Raw genomic sequence first — 16,044 nt, 5'->3', positions numbered from 1 at the left:
CTCCCGTAGCATCGTGGCTACGATGATCGCATTCCACGCCGAAATTGGGAAGTGACACGGGTTCGAATCCGGCACCGGCTGTGCTGTCTGAGGTTTTCCGTTGGTTTTCCGAAGACTTTCCAGACGAATGTCGGCACAGTTCCCCCTAAAGTCGGCCCAGGATACATACTAATCCCCCCGTCCCCGACTCCTTCCTGCTGTCCTCTCTCTATTTGTCCACGTCTGTACGCCGCTCATAGCCACAGTTGCTTCGCGGTTCTAACATAGAATTTAAAAACGTATCATCATCGTTGATTTATCTGCTGCTGTTGTTGCATCATAACAGATTGCAGTTCTGCGCCTACATTTGACCTATATCTGCAAACCATTACGCCCAAAATTAAAATTATCTCCTCATTTTCTTATCAGTTCAACTAATGTTGCCGCATTCCTCTTGTTGCATTAGCAGGGAGACCGCTAATTTGCCCGTTAAGGTTCTTAATTTCAGTCCGTGCCTGCTCACGACCGCGTGCTCACGCGCGACTAACAAAAATATATTGTGTGACGTTATGTGATGTGTATTGTATGAAGCCAGATGCGAAGAACGGCTTCTCTGTTTCGCCTGGCCTAGGGGAGAACAGCCGACTGATAACAGCGCGAACAGCGGCAAAGGGACGAACAGTCTCAAAGGCTCGTTTACAATTGTCAATCGCTAAAAGCACCGACAATCCACTGAATTCATTTATTTTTTCGTGTTGCTATGAGCACTTGCTTAAATTGATTCTGAAGTGTGACATTTCGAAAAAGAAAATATCTACTGTGCCATCATCAACTAGGAAGAGGACGAAGAGGAAGAGGAAGGCGGCTACCGCGAGTCTGCAGTGTTCGTCGGGTGCTGGAACGGTCAGGTTCACCGGGACGAGGTTCGGTGGCACGGTTCCCAAGCTTCGATTGTTGGGGCATGCAGCGATACTAGCACTTGCGAACCGATTTCACCCGATACCTTGCTTTGGCGGTGAGTTTCATTTTGCTACATTATTTTGATTATCGCCCCCTAAAGGTGATTGATGCAGGTGCGAGGTACTGCGAAGACTGTTAACGACTTGTATGTATATATGTGTATATGTATATATGTATACTTGTATGTATGTAAGTATAATCTGTAGGGAAGAACCCTTCGGTTTGCGCACACATAGCACACCGTTTCTTTCGCGATTTGAGTTGTGAAGCACTAGAACGCACGTTCCTTCCAGATAAAATCGGAATGACTAGCAGTAAAAATATTCCAAAATCGCTAGAGGAATAATCATCGTTCAATCGCCCATCAATCAATACACTCAGTACTGTGAATCTGATACAGAAAACGTGGCCCTAAAAGCTGACTGTGCCTACTTGTAGAGCGGTAGAGCGTTGCCTATATTGCCAGCGTGCCTCTTAGCCACTGGAGTCACTAAAATAACTAACAGATGATATGTTGGATTCATAATTCCGTGCATCTGCCAATCTAATTCAATTGAAAATCAAAAGGTCTGAAAAAGCGGAAAGCAATCTCCTATAATGGGACCCTATGTTATTTGTTATTGAAAGAAATTGTCCATCTGATTGTCAGTGCAGACGGTTAGCCCTCATTACCCGAACTATTCATACCTATACGCTTTGCAAGTGAGTTTCTGCGCACAAGAGGAGGGGGGGGGGGGGGAGTGACGGGCGCGGTGCTGTGGCGCACTCCTATTCGTGGGAACAACAGCAAGGAATGGACCTTATTGTTGGGTTTGCTATTCGTGGAGAAGCCCATTGCACCACGTGCGAGCAGCGAAAAAGTCAAACAAGCTGGATCGGTCGCTTTTACGCTGTGAGTTTGTCATGTTTTACGTCGTTTTTAAGCGACGAAATGGTAAGTACGTGTTGTGGAGTACGTGTTCTGGCAAATACGTGTTATGGACACTTGGATGGAGCCTTCCATGTTCCAAAAGACAAACGGCAACGTCGGCGGTGGGAGAAGGCAATCAACTGTCGCTACTGGCTAGCTACAGATACCAGAGTTGTTTGTAGTCGTTACTTTGACGCCGCAGTACCGGGGCACCCTCTTCAGGACTTCGGCGCCGGACTTCTATCCTGTCTGATAGGGTCTGGATATTTTACACGCATACCATTCAGGACCTCACATCACCTCTTGCGTGCCCCCAAACCACCCAAGGCACCGTACGCAACCCCTTCCCAAGAGGGACACGGATGTCCCGAATATCTCAGTCGCTGAAGCGTTGTAGACATGACGCATTGCGGCGACAAAAGGGAATCTTTCGCTTGACCTCCGGGTGACGCACAGTAGTAACTTCCAAGGTAACTTCCACCAAAGTAACTTGAAAAATGCGTAGAAGTACAGAAAAAGTTTGATGACTAAATTCGGCTACTTAAATACACTACTCAGGTTACTGTACAAGTCTAGTGGTATGCTACTTTTGGGGCGGCGTATCTACTGTTGCAGTACGTCAGTCCTTGACACGTCCTTGATGGCAGCATACAACGATATAGCCTGCTATGTGACTGCATTTCCCTTGGGGCATTCACAGAAAAAGCTCACTGGATCCGTCCGTTGGTAGACAGCGTAACCCTCACGCTGTATGAACGATCACTGAATGAAGCACGCGCATTCGACGTCCAGAAATTCAAACTTAAGCACGTTTCCCACGTTAAACTTTTTTTTACGTTTGTTCAAACAGCCAAGATCATCATGGAAGAAAAACGACACTTCTGATGTCGATATTAGAGCCATATTCGCTGTTCTACCGTTCCGCTTCGGCTGGACGCTGCTTTGTTGGATCTTTTTGGAGAGAGCACATGTTTCCTCCAGTCAAACGCGTCCTTGAAACGTCACTCTTGCGTCATGCGCGGTGACCCCGCGCGCTTACAGAGCGTATTAACACATATGAGGATATTTGGCCCATATGATACCCTAACTACCGTTTTCTTATTGATGGTTTGGTAGAGCACTGCACTGTTCATGCAGTACTAAAAAGACAGCTCTCCAGGCTTTTGTACATTGTAGGTCAATGCCTATGCATGGGTATGAATCACCTTAGAGCAACTCACAGACAAGGGCACCTGTGGTGCTTCGAAACACCTCACTGCCTACGATCAACAAAAAAAGCTTCAGCATGTATACATATGCCCTTATACCCTCTAACTCTACAGGTGCAGGTGTACAAGCCCACGATATGGCTCTTCTTCTGCTTGCTGCGTCTGTAGTTCTGAAACTGACAAGCGCTGCAGCGTATGATGATCCAGCGACATCAGGTATGTCATAGTAACTTACAGTGTAATGCACTTTGTGGCGCGATGATTACCATATCCAAGTGAACAGCCTCCTGCTTGCTGGGTGCTTAAACAGCTGGTCAACGTGTACTGTTAATGCCAAGGTGCAACCTTAAACCGGCATTGCTCTGTAGTTACCAGACCTGTGAAGTATTAAAGTAATTAAGTGACCGATTGATTTAGACGAATTACCTAAATACTTTCAACCAGTGCTGTAAATTTTCATGCCGTATCGTCTCTTTCCAAAGACTGAGGCATTTTCTTCCCGTAGCTATCGTGGTGTTGCACGAATTTGGGCGAAATATAATTATACTACAAAATGCTCAATCAAGTGTTTAGCTGTTGCACGCCTAGTCATGCATGCAGATTTACTTTTATCCAGTTAGTTTAGGATATGTACGCAGCACACGCTCAGTTTCATGCCTCCTGCGATGTGATTACAAATTTAACATCAGCGTTAGATGTGAGTTATTCTGGCTTCCGTCTTCTACATGTGGGGTTCGCATAAACATTTATGTGATGTCTCTTATGTAAATTAGGAGATTCTGGCACGATAGACATTCCTTTTAATTACGTTGTGCTTTCCAATGCGCGGCCACTTTAAACGCAGTTTTTAAAGCCCGGGGTCACTCAAGAGTAACTCAATTACATGTCTTGAGTACTAACGGAATTAGTCACGTAGCTGTAACCATAACTTAATTGCCTATTTTCCCAGTAACCTACACAGCTTTGGCAGGTACGCAGCAACATTACTTTGCTGCGTTTTTTTTTTCGTTTTAGTGGAAGAAATATTGTATTTAAATTAGGACAGGCTCCTACTAAAGGAAACTAAATTCAGTCGAGCGATTGGGGACGGGAACAATCGTGCAACGACGACAAGTTAGGTAATCGCAGAGCTTAGCCGAGTAGTAGCTGTAGTGATGGCTGACGCGTATGTCGTACGCGTAATCTCTGGCTGATACTAGGAGCAGGTGGCGTCGGTATAGCAGTAGAAGAGCGTATGATAACTTGAACCCATGTATTTCGTCGTACACCATTTCAAGAATGGCTTTCCCACCAAGTGCCACCAGGGCTCTGTCGGTCATTAATCTCACTATGACGTCTGTGATTTTTTAACCGGTGGAGTTGCCAGGGTCTGCAGATTTTTATAGGTGAAGTGAAATAACGACACCACAGCAGCACTGTGCATGTGGTAGCGGCTGCGGAGTTCAATTTGGAAACAATGCCCGCATTGCGACTTGGGTCGGTGTTCATTTCATTGCACATTATGCTAGGTAGTCCACCTTAGTTCAAAACACTCCACTGTAATTACGACGGTAAATAACCAATGGCTCTTGTATAACAGATTCTACCTTCGTGGATAGCTGCGACAGCTTGAGATTGGCCCGATTGTACACTTTCTGCGCAGTGCCTTATTACATAGACTTCTACAAGAGAGATGTACCGCAGAACAAGAGCTGCAGGTGAGGACCGCGTTTATCTGCATGGAAAGAACAATTTGCAATCTTTACACAGCTATTTTACTCAGCATGAGCAGGATGCTGTTAGTCGATAACCCTGGGTTAAACATTGCTGTTCCAGCAGAGCCCTTTCAAGGAAGGGCGTATTTGTGTACTGCTGAGGGAGAGGATTTGGTACGTGGGCCAACGATGTCCTGCTTTAGCCGAAGCCACTGCGTTATTGAGAAGCAGTCATTAGTCATTAGCACCAAGTTTTGTACGTTAGCACCAACGTTTGTACCAAGAGAAAGATGGGCATTATAATCTACCGTAATATACTAAGTAATATTTCATAAAACGTGCATATAGTGAGGTTTGAAATCATAGCCTCATTTGGCGTACTTGTCTTTACACAGCCGTGCCCAGCAATTCAAAAAATGCACAGAGGAAGCCGACACGGCAACCCAATGCACAGGCCAGCAGTACTCACTCAAGTCCACCGTGCAGTACTTTACTGCGGTGATTTTGGGCAGCAACGCAAGAGTGTGCAATATTTCTGCAGACACTGAAGACAAACTGCTATCTTTGCCGGAAATCCGCGTGGTACATCGCGGAAGAAATAAGGAAACTGCACTGCACAGGAAACTGGGTCTAGGCTTCGACAAGACGTACGTAGTTTGTCGTCTTAGACAGTTTTGCTCACTCCAGCTTAAACATTGGCACAATTCTTGCAGTTCTCGACGTGAGGAATTGCTTAGCAAGCAAGATACCGTGAACGTAAGTTACGAGATCCGTATAGAAGCCGTGGATACATTATGACTGAGGAATTGAGGTGGTGTCCCGGAGCTATTCTACGTGGCATACGCTGCAACCCAGCGTTTAAAGCCGACACAGCTTAACAAACTGCAATCTGTTACAGGTCCAAGGAGTAAGACCTCCACGACACATGCGTCTAGACGCGGCGCCTGATTCTACGGCAACGAGTGTGAGTCAATTAAACAACGCAGACGAGTCAGAGCCGGCAAACCTCGTTAAAGAAACTGCCATAGCCAACACGGCGCAAAGAATGGAAACTAGCCAGCCAGTAACCAGCTATGCAAGAGGGGCTATTGTAAACGGAGCAGAAACCGGTATGGGAGGATCTGTAAGGACAGCGAACGCAACTGGTATAATTGAAGCAAGCACCGCCAATGCCACGTCATCCACAACGTTAGAAGCATCAACGTCGAAAGCGACAACTCTTAGTCCAGTACCGACAAACGAACAGAATACGGGAGCCAGAGTGGGCGGTGCAAGAACAGGGCCGTCCAACAATGCGGAGAACCAAGCACCGAAACTGAGCTCAGTAATACCAAACGCCAGCGACACTTTGTCTAGCACGCCGGAGAGTAGCGCAGCGGACGCAAAATCATCAAGCGCACCAGTGGCAGATGAGAATATAAAGGTTGCAGGAAAGAATGCACTTGGTGCTGGCGCAGCCTGGCGAAAAATTGGCCAAGCCACGACATGTCTTCCATTAAACCCGACCTTCGATTACAACGATAAATGCCAAGAGGAGAGATTCACTTACCTTCGACGTTTTTTCACGTGTGGAATCAGCTTCCAGCACAACATGGCTCTGCCGGACCAAAATTGTTTGTAAGTGATTTTTTTCGTATAGTAGTCAAGCTGTTCATCCCACTTGGTGAGTTACATAGGAGCCAAACATCGTTCTTCCCGATACTTCGCAGTGGCATTTTCAGCCTAATAACATGACGCTTAATAAGCAAATGGAACGTACTCCATTACTCCTCCGCGTCCTTTGTAATAGCAAGGCAATTGTGATGACACATACAGAGGTGTGCGCTCGGCATCCACAGCGCTTTAATGGCGTCCACTGCGTTTCTATCCGTGCACGATGAAATGACAAATTGTGATACAAGCACAACTGCGTGCAATGGCACTTCCTGTTGCAGGTGCTTTTATAACTACCAAAAGTGCCTGGAGGAAGCTAGACAAGAGCTTGTGTGTAACCCCGATCAAGATCCTCTGCTGATGTCTGCGACAATTCTCTCCAATCTAATGATCACGATGTACGCCTTCAACTGCGCGCCGCATGCATCGTATGTATTCGGTAAGGATATATTGGGTTATCTTAAATGTCTCGTAGCTACAAATAGCAGAAACTGCATTTTGGGAGGGTATTTCTGTGCGAGTGAGCTTGTAGAAGCGGCGAACGGTATATGCGTGCCTTACACTGTGCTAGATGCCTGTACGTATAGAAGTACTGTCCATGCTAGGTGCTCTAAGAGTTGTCTTCTTAACGAACTTGCCGACTTGTCCTGCCGGGGAACGGGGTGCGTGGACTTGTTCGGCTGAAATTGTGCACAATATTCATGGGTAAGAAAGCCGCACGTTGACTGCAGGTCTACGTTTAAGCATTTTTCTTGAAGCAACAGGGGCTCTGCAAGCGGATATGTAATGTGAAGTTATGCGAAAACATACTGGGCACATCTTGTACCACTTTTTCGTAGCTTCGAACCATGTGGAAGCAGCTGTCAACAGGAACAAAGCAAGTAACAGGAACTGTCATTTGGTTACTACAGACCGCATACATTACTTGTTCATATATTCCAAAGTAAATGCACCAATCGAGCACGCAGTGCTTGTACTGTCATCGCCACTTCTACCATTTTCCCATTCCCGTGACCTGACTCGGATAAGCGCCCGCCTGGCGGACCACGATGAAAGAAATATTGGACTCTTTCTGGGGTGCTAGTTACTAGCGCCGCATTACGTGACGTACACACGTGAGCAGACACAAGAAAGGGGTGTGCACCGTAGAATAGTACAGCTGTAACAGTTGCAAGCCTCAGAATGTGTGCAGTCTTGCTTTCTTCTTGTACCGCTCTAGTGTGTGCGACAATCGCTATTATGCCGGCACCCAGCCCCCTCGACGAGACAACTATTGCTTGGCACGCCATTGGTACGCCCGCTACTCGCTTGTCGCAGCGAGGTCACGGAAATTGGTTTGAAGTAGCGAGGACAGTACGACCATGCTTGGACAGCATCCTAAAACCTGTTCGAGCGCTGTCTGTTTCGTCTGTTGAGTCTGCTGTGTAAGCAGTTCCCAGTAGAAGGAATGATCCATGTCTTCCACAGCTCGCTGCAATCCGAGGATTCCACCTTGGTCACTGTAGGCAGTGTATAGTGCTTGTTAAAGGACGTTAGAAATCAGAAATAGGTGAGCATTGGTGGAAACTCCGCAGTGTGTCAACAACGACTATAGAAAATCGCCGCGCAATTGACTTTACAAAACATTATTGAAAAACCAGCCTTGTACGGAGCGGAGTGATTTTGGAGAGACAGTCGACCTGGTGCCGCAACGTAAGCAGCACTGTGTGAACGAGGCACGCGATCGGCACTCCCACGTGCCCTTGTAACATCAGCTCCCTCTGAAGCGGTTAAGGGGTCACTAGTGCGTGCTATAAGTCAGATGTGACCATTGTTTTCGTGCAAGAACGCGCTGTGCATACAACCCACTGCAGCTAAAAACAGCTAAGCAGCTAAGCTAAAGAGTCTTTGACTTCTCCGGAGGCAATGGGGTGCATTCAGTAGCCGCCCCTGAGACTCCACTCTCTTAACGCGACACCAGCGCCCCTTGATTAGATGAAATAAGGGTGAGCAGGCAAGCGAGCTGGTGAAGGTTCGACGAAGGTGGCATACCTTGAGCTTGAGGGAACGAGATAACACACGAAGTAGACAAGACGAGGCTCAAAACCAGCAATGAAAACGTTCATTGATCAGGAAAAAGAGTCAGGAGGGAGAGAGGAGGTTGCAAAGGGCCTCAGGGAGAAGGACAGAAGGCTGGCTGACGCAAGCATTGCCCGAGCCTATTACAGCGGCTTCAAGAATGACGCGATCATCCCTTACAGTGTGAAGACACTTGGTCCGCGGGAAAACTGGGGCACAACCTTGACAGGAGATCACGTGTTTGGCTAATTCTGAGGACTGGCTCTTATTTTTGACAATGCGAGAATGCTCAAGTAAACGTTCGTTGACACAGCGTTTGCTTTGGCCCAGACACCATCGATGGTTGACGATCGATGGTTGACACCATCGATAATCTTCCCCTCTTCCCACGTCGCTCCTGGCAAAGACACATCCTTTCTGATCTCCAACGTAATCAAGCCACCCTATTGGAAACCGTCACCTTCGGACCGAAGTGCCTTGAGACGTTAACCTCCGTTCTCAAACCCTATGACGGCGATCTGGAAGAACGTAAGAGCATGGTACTTGCCCTCCTCCGCTCGCATAATTTCAAATAATCTACCATTAACCAGGTGAAAAAAATAAAGCACAACACTTTCTCGGTTAAGTTTGTGGTGAAGGACCATAAGCCACTTCACCCTTTCAGGCTCATGATCAACGAAAATGGCACCTGCCAAAAGTTTATCTCGTCATACATCAATAACGGCCTAAAATGCATATTCTTACCGTCCTCCCTTTCCCACGGGAACTCGGAAGAGCTACTTACTTCCCTATCATCCCGTCACGGCAACAAAGTTTCTCTAATTTCTCTGGACATCAATGATCTCTACTTCTCGCTTGATTCGTCCATACTCCTCAACAGATTAAAAGCCGCCATTGAAATGGATCTGATCGGCTTCCAGACTAATGCTGGCATTCCCGCATCTTCATTCCTCGAACTAGTTTCCCTGTACCTTTCCTCTACCGTAGTAAGTTTCAACTCGCAACTCTATACACAATCTAAAGGCGTTTGTGTAGGCTCGTTCATAGCACCCAAGCTATCCGAAATTTACCTCTCCACCCTCGATGAAGCCTTCACTAAATGGGCTGACACTCTAAATGACAGTCTTAATCAGCAGTTATGTGGATAATATCCTTGTAGTCGGGCCTGACCCAGACACTTTACGACAAGCTTTATCCGTCTCTCAGACATCTTCTCCCGAGTTGCAATTCACCGTTGAAGTTCCCAACAACCATTTACTAAGATTCCTTGACATTACTTTCCACACTGAAGCTGGGCTGTGTTGGTCCTACGGACGCGTAGATCCAAAACCCCTCCTTCCCTATAGCAGCAACCATCCAAGGGCAGTAAAACATGCCGTAGCAAAACACCTGTTGTCTACATGCATAAGAGAAATCCTGTCACCATCATGTTTCCTCTGCCATTACTAACCAAATGTCGAGATTGACACGTGCTGGTTTTCCATTTAGTTCGGTTATCGGTCAGTTTCTCAGAACCCTCCCCACAAAGCTGACCTTACCAATTCCCGGCTTGTTGTTCTTCCCTTCTTTCACGCTGTTTCGCATGCCATTGGTAAAAACCTCACTGCCAACGGGATACGCGTCGTCTACACTGTAGAAAACAAACCGGCCAGCCTGACTAATTTCATAAGCGATTCCCTCAAAGGTTGCACCGTTGAGCATTCCAAACCATTTGTTGACTGTAAACAACACATTGTGTACTCCATCCCCCTAACTTGTGGAAAATCCTATGTGGGCCAAAGCAAACGCTGTGTCAACGAACGTTTACTTTGGCATTCTAGCGCTGTCAAAAATAAGAGCCAGTCCTCAGAATTAGCCATACACGTGATCTCCTGTCAAGGTTGTGCCCCCCTTTTCCCGCGGACCACGTGTCTTCACACTGTAAGGGATGATGCTAACCGGGTCATTCTTGAAGCCGCTGTAATAGGCTCGGACAATGCTTGCGTCAGCCAGCCTTCTGTCCTTCTCCCTGAGGCCCTTTGTAACCTCCTCTCTCCCTCCTGACTCTTCTTCCTGATCAATAAACGTTTTCATTGCTGGTTTTGAGCCTCGTCTTGTCTACTTCTTTGTGTGTTATCTCGTTCCCTCAAGCTCAAGGTATGCCACCTTCGTCGAGTGCGAGGCAATGATTAGGCGAGACTGAACCTGAGAGACTCCGTGCCGTTTTTCGAGCTCTTGTTTCATGTCGGTGCATCGAAGCCATGGAAGCAGACAAGCGCCCGGTTGTGTGATAGCGAATTCAGCTGTTCGTTTTTGGTGAAGCGTAGTGTAGTGTACCGGTATGGGTTCAGCCTAGAAACGAACGAAAAGCGAACGAAAGGACCAATGAAACGCGACGCACATGGATTGAAACACATGGATTGTCGTGTGACTTGCACACTCGAGCCAGTGCAACGTTTTTCTGCACGAAAACGACCAGCTGAATTCGCTATAGATTTTCCGTGACGTACGTACTTCCTGTTGAGCGTAGAGTGAGCGCCGGCGCGACGACCTTCGAAGTGTGGGCTCGGAAGCAAAATACGGACTTCAGTAATATTTTTATTACTGTTTTTATGCTTTTGTGTTAGTGGACAACTTCCACACGGATATCGGCGGTTATTCGCGGAAAATGGGTGCTTTAATCTTCACGACATGCAGCAGTCTCCACAGTAAACAGCTCCTATGACGACTGTTACAAATTCCCATCTTTTCTATTTCATTTGCTGTTACAAGGAGAAGTATTCACAACCGTAGTCGTACCTTCCAACGTTTCTATAGGTTCAAACTAAGTCAACGTGTCCTCCGTCTGTGCACTGCATGAGCAGACAACAGCGAGCGGCATCAGCGAGCAAGCAGTGTAGCGGTCCGAAGTTGCTTTTCGCTGTTTTTAATGGCTGCTTCAGGTGTGCCATACCCCCGGCTTGAGTGCGCTAAGAGAGGAGCGCTTACTTAACGCACCCAATGTAGCACCTTAGTTAGTAAGCTTTGTAAGTTACTACTAGTTACTCACTACTATTAGTTGACTGAAAGTAATTACGTTACAGGAAAAGTAACCGAAACCAAGATATTAGTCAGTCAGTTACGCATGAAATATGATTTAGTTCTTGGAGTTGCTGCAGCCTGTGTGTATTTCAAGTGGCCACATACAAATGTCACACAACGAAACTCAGTTAGCACACAAAGTACAGTTAGCACTGGTGTTAAATTGGTGATCGTATCGCATTAGGCCTAGCACTGAAGTGGCGCTACATAATAACCAAATTTACAACTAAATTTATTAAACCAAAAAGCTATGCAACACCAGAAGCTATAGGAAGAATGGAATGCAGTAGGAAAGCCTCAGCCTTTGGAAAGAGGCGGTACTGCGCAGGCAAATTTAAGCAAGCTCCTTTAAACCGAAGGAGAAAGTATTTCGCTCGCCCATAACTTCACGATTAGTTGCTTATTGCAAACTGTCGTTGGAAATTGCGTTTCTTGCATTTTCGTGTTGTTCACCCTTGCTTTGCGGAAAAGCAAGGGATTGGCCGAATGGAAGCTGCTTGTTTTGGAGCGTAGTGCTTGAAATGCTTGACTTGCAATGTCCGTGATTCCGCATTGTGATCCACAATACAATACAATGTACAATGAAGCAAGCATAGGCCACCAAGACAATAGCCGTTTGGGTTATATTGTGACTTCCTCCTGATCACTGTACAATGGTTCGTCGCTAAATATTACCAATGGAAATTGTACGAAGGTAATCACCCCGAGTGATGGTACTCCAGCGTAGCTACGTTGAGGAAGGCCCTCAGTCCACAAAATTTGTATCGCGCAAATCCAATGTCGTGGAAGTGTGAACAAGGCTCGTCTTTCCTTTTATTGAACCTCACGTACCTCCTCTGCTGTGGTCTTTTCCAGAAGCAGACCCAGGTACAGGTCATGGTGCGCTGTCCACGTCAACTTGCTGCAACCAAAAACTGGGACTGCAAAAAGCTATCATGTGTTATGCGTCCTACTTCTACCTCTCAGAGATGAAGACACCAACACTATGGCAAAGCACTCATGGGTCCTGCAGGTAATGTGGAGACAGCTCGTAGTGATTGTAGCGAGAACGAGCATAACGTGGGATTGCCAAGCGATGATGTCCGGAGACATGCTCCCGATTTCTGTACCACTCGGTTGGCTGCCGCTAACAGAAGGAGCACCAGTAGCCTCTTTCGCTGAATGAATGTGAGGCACATCACTAGCCCCGGCAGCTCGGTGGTCACTACAGCGATTGCAAGGTTGCCATAAACTCCACCAGTGTAACACCATGACATTTAGCAAGTGAAGGTGAACAGCAGGAATTCGGGTTGCTCTAAAATGTAACCATCGGCCTCGGTGGACCAGTCGGTAACGTTCCCACCTGCTGATTCCAAGGTTGCCGTTTGGAACCCTCCCGAGGACGCACTCTACTTGGTGGTAGAGTAAAAGTTGCTTGGTGACGCCTTTTTCCGCGAGAGACGTTTCCTGTGATTTCGGTACCCTGTGGTGGGCAAAAGGCACAGACCGACGACTGTGCCGTTGCTCACGATCATAGTTGTCTCATGACGTAGAGCCACGAATTATCATTATCTAAAATTTTATCTATGTGCTAGTACAAAACACTGTGCTAGCTGAAAATCTCATTGTCCTGCACGGCCTCTCACCAGTTCTTCCCTTTCATGGGTTGGCGTCACCGTGCTAATCTGTCTTGCTCAGCTTCGGCTTTGTGTCTATGATTAACGTAACTTACATTTTTCGCAGCCTGGTGACAGATCTACAACGCTGTATTAACTTCGCTGAACAGCGTACTAAGTGCACTGATTGCAGAGTTGGACGCCATGTGAATAGGTTCCTTGGTGTGATTGTTCAACCACATCACCAAGAGTGCCTCACTGCTACCGGTATGTTCGAGCGGTCCCCAATTTGAACTGCATCGTGCTCTTCATGAATGATCGGTATTTTACCAGGATCGAAAAAGTCCTTGGGGCCGTATATGAAACCAAATTGCAAGCCTGCTCGTGTGTTCAAGAGGGCTCTCACCTGCGCTATTCAGTTTCAAGACCTGGTTGAAATGGAACTAAAAAAAGAACGCAAGCAAAGTGTCCTCTGTGGGTACGTACATGGTTATTTTTTGCGTTTTTTAGGGGCCATATTCTTTAAGGATTCACGACTCGCCTCTCCACTTAAGCTGCTCTTCGAGTCTGGTTTTGTACTTCAAAAATCGGCCTTGATTCGAAACGCTCCCGAAGTGGAGGAAATTCTTCGCGCTTTCGTCGGATACTTCCTGGTAGCGTCGGTCTTTCCTTGAAGCCCAATGGCTCTTCATGTGGAGGAAGCCCGTCTTCAGTGGAGTAAGATGAGGCGTGGAGTCGAGGATCGTTTAAGAATACGACCGTCAGTGTCAGAATCTGCTTGCTTTTAAGACTAAGCGTCTGAGCTTAAAAAAAAAAAAAAAACAGGTGTCCGTTACGTCAATTTATTCTCTGAATAAATACTGAAGACGAAGAACTTGTGTGAAACCATATATTTTGTTAAGTGCTAGGGAAGCGCATTTGCTTACGCAACATTACGCGTGCTGCACATCATGACGGGTACTCGAAAAACACGACTGTAATTGCCTTGAGGTCTTCATTGTAAGGAACTCGTATGAACGCAACTGACGTAGTGACGTCGCACGGTTAGCCTGGCACCAGTACTTTTCTCTGGTAGTTCAAGTCGAGGACTGTGGACTGTACAGCATTTGGTACGCGTAGAGCGTATCCTATCTATATCAGTCCACTAAAGCTATAATGTTCTTGCCGCGCTCACGACCATGCAGGAGGCAGCTTTTTCTGTTATAGCCTTTCGGCTAACTAACGCGTTTGTTGCAGCCTGATGCACGGTTTGCTTTTCCCATAGGCACGCTTCTAGACTTCACACTTGCTTGGAAGATTCTGTCGAAGGCACGGGGTGTATGGGCGATACCCATATGAGCTCACAGCTTAAAATGTACAAGAAGCTCCTCGAGGATGTGTACGGAATCCAATGCAATACTCTTTCTCAAAGAGAAGTGTCTCTTGGTCGAAGAAGCCCACTCAACCGGAAATTGCCTTTCGGAACCATGAACCGCGTCGTTCATCCGCTTGGTAACTACGGCGACGAAGACTACGATGACACAAAGGAAGCCCCAAACATTCAAGGTCACTTCGCAGGGCCCCGACGGTCTCTCTCTCAAGACGATTCAGAGGATGATGCCGATTATGAGAGGTTGATGTCCGATGTGTCTTATTTTCAGCGACGCAAACTACGCCTTGGTGGGTTAGCTTTGAACGGCAGGCAGACTGATGATCTTCAGAGACTGCCTCTTCAAATGATCGGGGTCAACCCGAAAGTACGCAGCAGGAACGTAGTTGATGACAAGATGCGTATACCTCCTGTGAGCCATGGGGGAAACATACGCGAGTCTTTAGTTGGGAATCAGAAGAGAATGCTGGCAGCTCAGCCGCTACAAGCCGTCATGCGGCACGTGAACTTCGGAAAAGTTGCTGAAGCTAAGAAACGAGATTTCGAGGAAGAATACTTCTTCGGCGATGATTACTCTGAACACGGTCACATACCCCTGTTACCAGAAGAAATGAAGCTCTTTCTTCAAATGAAAGCCGTTGCGCCTAAAGTTCTGAATGTGCTGGAATCGAACAAGACTTTGGCAGGGGCACCTAACCTTGGTAAGAAATGCCGATGCATTTGTCCGTTCCTTAATACGGTCTCAACCTTGCTTTCCGCCAGATACAATGAACTGCTCTAAAGAGAAGGTTCAACCAGCACTACGCACGTGCGAAGAAAGTCTCCTAACCGTAATGACACGCTGGCCCAAGGAAATGAACGACAGTGTAGCGTTGCTGAACCTGACTAAAGGAAAAGATGTCATTTGCGGGTAGGTCGTGAATTTTAGTGTGCTCATATGCTTCCAGCTGTCCTTTCATTTCAGTGATATCGCTAAATACAAGGAGTGCCTGCTGCATGCCCTCAAATCTCATGACTGCGACCACCCAGAGCTAGTTCAGGACATAATGACACAGAAGGGCAATGCTCTACACCTTCCCCTGTGTTCTGCATCTCCACGGCTGAAGCTCGAAATTACTTTGGTGACCTTCATGGCAGTCCTGGCTTTTCTGCTTGTGTGAGCTGCATTTCCGAGTCGTTGGATTAAATATAAGACTCGCTTATTGCGTTCACATCTATTTTGTATATAGTAGTATGCTGTTCACTATAATAATGGGAGCTTAAAGCATTGTATCTCACTCATTTCGCCTGCCATTTCACCAGCAAAAGGCTTAGAGCGGTCGCCCGACTACTCCTTTTCTGCTGCGTCAGCTAGGGCCGCTTGCGAGCCGTTTGCTGGAACTTGGTATTGGTACGGGGACCACTTGGCATTGGAGACGACGCATACATAGAGTTGTACAAATGATTTGTCCGTCGTCTGTGCAGCCGCTATACAGAACAGCCGTGCCGGTGTGTCCTCCAGACCGCAGTCTTCATTTGATCTCCGTTAATCTACATCAGTTTGGTTTCTGCGCGACAC

The 16,044-nt window shown here is 46.9% G+C and overlaps 1 protein-coding gene across 1 annotated transcript; it reads left to right on the top strand.

Annotated features, from left to right (window-relative positions):
* Positions 1-823: 823 nt before the first annotated feature.
* LOC135378163 (uncharacterized) lies at positions 824-15,688 on the top strand. The gene is made up of 13 exons (XM_064611081.1): positions 824-994; positions 3,172-3,273; positions 4,637-4,754; positions 5,147-5,398; positions 5,465-5,507; positions 5,650-6,368; positions 6,686-6,843; positions 12,378-12,534; positions 13,245-13,384; positions 13,451-13,595; positions 14,382-15,187; positions 15,249-15,396; positions 15,451-15,688. The coding sequence occupies exons 2-13, from the start codon at positions 3,195-3,197 to the stop codon at positions 15,644-15,646; spliced, it is 2,961 nt and encodes a 986-aa protein (XP_064467151.1). The 5' UTR covers positions 824-994; positions 3,172-3,194; the 3' UTR covers positions 15,647-15,688.
* The last annotated feature ends 356 nt before the right edge of the window (positions 15,689-16,044 follow it).

The sequence above is a fragment of the Ornithodoros turicata genome, chromosome 1 (assembly GCF_037126465.1).
Source record: "Ornithodoros turicata isolate Travis chromosome 1, ASM3712646v1, whole genome shotgun sequence".
NCBI lineage: Eukaryota > Metazoa > Arthropoda > Arachnida > Ixodida > Argasidae > Ornithodoros > Ornithodoros turicata.
This window is presented reverse-complemented; position numbering and strand designations above follow the sequence as displayed.